Source organism: Carlito syrichta, unplaced genomic scaffold, assembly GCF_000164805.1.
Source record: "Carlito syrichta isolate Samal-C Ts95f unplaced genomic scaffold, Tarsius_syrichta-2.0.1 Scaffold90623, whole genome shotgun sequence".
Classification (NCBI taxonomy): Eukaryota; Metazoa; Chordata; class Mammalia; order Primates; family Tarsiidae; genus Carlito; species Carlito syrichta.
This window is the reverse complement of record NW_007034719.1, coordinates 297,578-300,050: the sequence shown is the minus strand read 5'-3', so window position 1 is coordinate 300,050 and position 2,473 is coordinate 297,578. Positions and strand designations below refer to the sequence as shown.

The 2,473-nt window shown below is 50.5% G+C and overlaps 1 protein-coding gene across 2 annotated transcripts in view; it reads right to left on the bottom strand.

The window, feature by feature from the left end:
- The window catches only part of DPH3 (diphthamide biosynthesis 3), a 6,444-nt gene extending 4,179 nt beyond the window's left edge, over positions 1-2,265 (bottom strand). The window contains exons 1-2 of one of the 2 annotated variants that reach the window (XM_008058915.2): positions 2,125-2,265; positions 1,581-1,655 (exon numbers count right to left, since the gene is read on the bottom strand). In XM_008058915.2, coding sequence (XP_008057106.1) covers positions 1,581-1,655; positions 2,125-2,232 — 183 coding nt within the window. In that variant the 5' untranslated portion in view covers positions 2,233-2,265. The remainder of the gene's footprint in view (positions 1-1,580; positions 1,656-2,124) is intronic. The other variant, XM_008058922.2, reaches the window with a different exon arrangement.
- Positions 2,266-2,473: the final 208 nt, after the last annotated feature.

Below are 2,473 nucleotides of genomic sequence, written 5' to 3'. Positions count from 1 at the left end.
CCAATCTTTTTTTTTTTTTTTGAGTTGGAGTCTCACTCAGTCACCCAGACTGGAGTGCAGTGGCACACTCCCGGCCACCGCAGCCTCGACCTGCTGGGCTCCAGCAATCCTTCCGCCTCAGCCTTCCAAGTAGCTGGAACTACAGGCGCGCGCTACCACACCCAGCTAATTTTTTTGATTTATTGTAGAGATGAGGTCTCGCCAAGTTGCCCAGGCGAGTCTCGAACCCGTGGGCTCAGGCAATCCACTCACCTCAGCCTTCCAAAGCGCGGGATTACAGGCTGAGCCACCAAGCCCGGCAACCTCCTTCCAATCTTAATAGGCCTTTCTCAGAAAGGCTGCCATGATCACCCTCTCTAAAGCTACAAGTTATCCCAGACCAGCATTCCTGACCTCTCTTTCCCTGTTTATTACTTGTTCCAGAGCACATTTTAAATACAGGGATGAGTCATTACACTTCTCGATTATGTTCTAAATGATAGCCCGCTTCTCTCATTAGGCTGTGTCTTGTCCTCACTTTCCCTAACTCACTTTAGAGTTCATCCTTAAGAGTGTTAGCTCTTTACTGAAGATGCCACTGAAAGTACTAACCAAAAACTTTGGGCAGAAGTGGGCAGTAATAACATTTTTTTCCGACTGCAAACATTGTGGGGAAAGATATTAGGGCAACTAAAGACTGAAAAGGAGTTGTAAAATTGCAGCTAAGTTTTACATTTCAAACAAGGTAATGCAGAGTTCCCTGTAGAAGCCAGGCAAGAAAAACTATACAACTACTCCCTTCAAAGTAAATCTCAGAGCTCTGAACAGTTTTAAACACATATTAAACAGACAAGGAATAAAGACTATCAGTTAGTATAACTTTTCCTGTACTTAATAAGTAGCCAATAGTTTTCCTTAGATAAGAGCAGCTTTCTTACTGAAGTGCCTGTAAAACTTATAAACAACTCCACATTGTAACAAATTCTCTATATTAGCTGTTTTAGCTGCTTTAACTTAAAAATGACCCCCTATATAGCTTTCCAGTAATTAGAGGTTCCTACACCCTTGGTTTCCCGAATTATTGAAAACTCCCGAACCACAAGTTCCACATTTATTTGTATATGTTTGCACATTTTGCTCTTTAATTTCACTGGTTTTTATGTTCGTGTTTTAGCCCACGTAATTTAATGTACCTTATGTTTGCATCCCATGCTATGGAGCTTATTCAGCAGTTTTTGCCTTTATAAACCCTTTTCCTGCCTCATTTGGGTCGGCAGTTATTAGAGGCATGAGCCCCCTCCCGACCACCAGCCATTCCACCGCTGGATATTCCCCCAGCGGCTAATAAAGGACTCATAATCCAACTCCCCGCGTGTTGGGGACATGTGTTTTCTCGCACTTCCTACACAACCAAAGTCAACACAAGTTGTGGAATTTGAACTCGTAAAATTCTAATTTACTGTTCGGCTGCTCATCAACGGTTCTAAAAGCTTGTTTGACAACACTCGGGACTTTGTCTCCTGCGCTTATGCACCTGCCAGGCGGCTTTAGTCCTTGTCACTGTCTCACGACCCATCCCCCCTTACAGTTACGTCACTTACTTTGTCATAAATCACTTTTATGATGAGAGAGCAGCTAGGACACGTCGCCACGTCTTCCCCGTTCTCCAAATCCTCCTGTAACGAAATCAAGCACCATGCGGTCAGTGCGGCCTCCCTTCACCATCTCCTCCCCGCAAGCCTACCCCACGCTCCGTGCCAGGATCGGGTGGCCTGCCTCGCCCTCGGTGGGTGACATCCGCAAGGCCTTCTGTGAGAAGCACAAACCCATCTCCCCAGAAGCTTCACTCGGGGGAAACGCCCCGGAAGACGAGGGAGGCTCGCGGGCCTCAAACCCCTGGGAAGGGACCGAAGGGCGAACGGGGTGGAGGGGTAGACGAGGCTCCCGCCACGTCTCCCCGGCTTCGCTGAAGGCCAGAGGTATAGGTCCTCTGAGAGCTCAGGGTACATGTTTAGGGGAAAGACGGGGACGAGGGGAAGGGGTACAGGTTTAGGGGAAAAATGGGAACGAGAGGAAGGGGTGTCAGAGCGGCGGAGGGAACTCCCGAGACGAAGACGCGCCTGTGGCTGAGCGGGCCGTGGCTACCTTGGTGATGGAGAAGTTGTCCCCGCACGGGCACGGGTAGAAATACGTCTCCGAGTCCTCGTCATACTGGAAGTCTTCGATCTCCACCTCGTCGTGAAACACCGCCATGGCCAGGGCGCAGGCGAAGGGCGGACGCCGCCGCTGGCCCACAGCGCCTCGAGTCCCGGGCCCGGCGTCATCACCACGCGCCGGCGCATCATCGATTGCTTCCGGCGCATAAGAATGACGCACAGCGGCCTTGGCGGCCAAGTGGGTGCCCTGTAGCGGTCACCATGGAGATGGCTGGACTAGGGGCGGAGACACTGGGAAGACGGTGCTTGCTGTCCTCCCATTGGACGACGGAGACCCC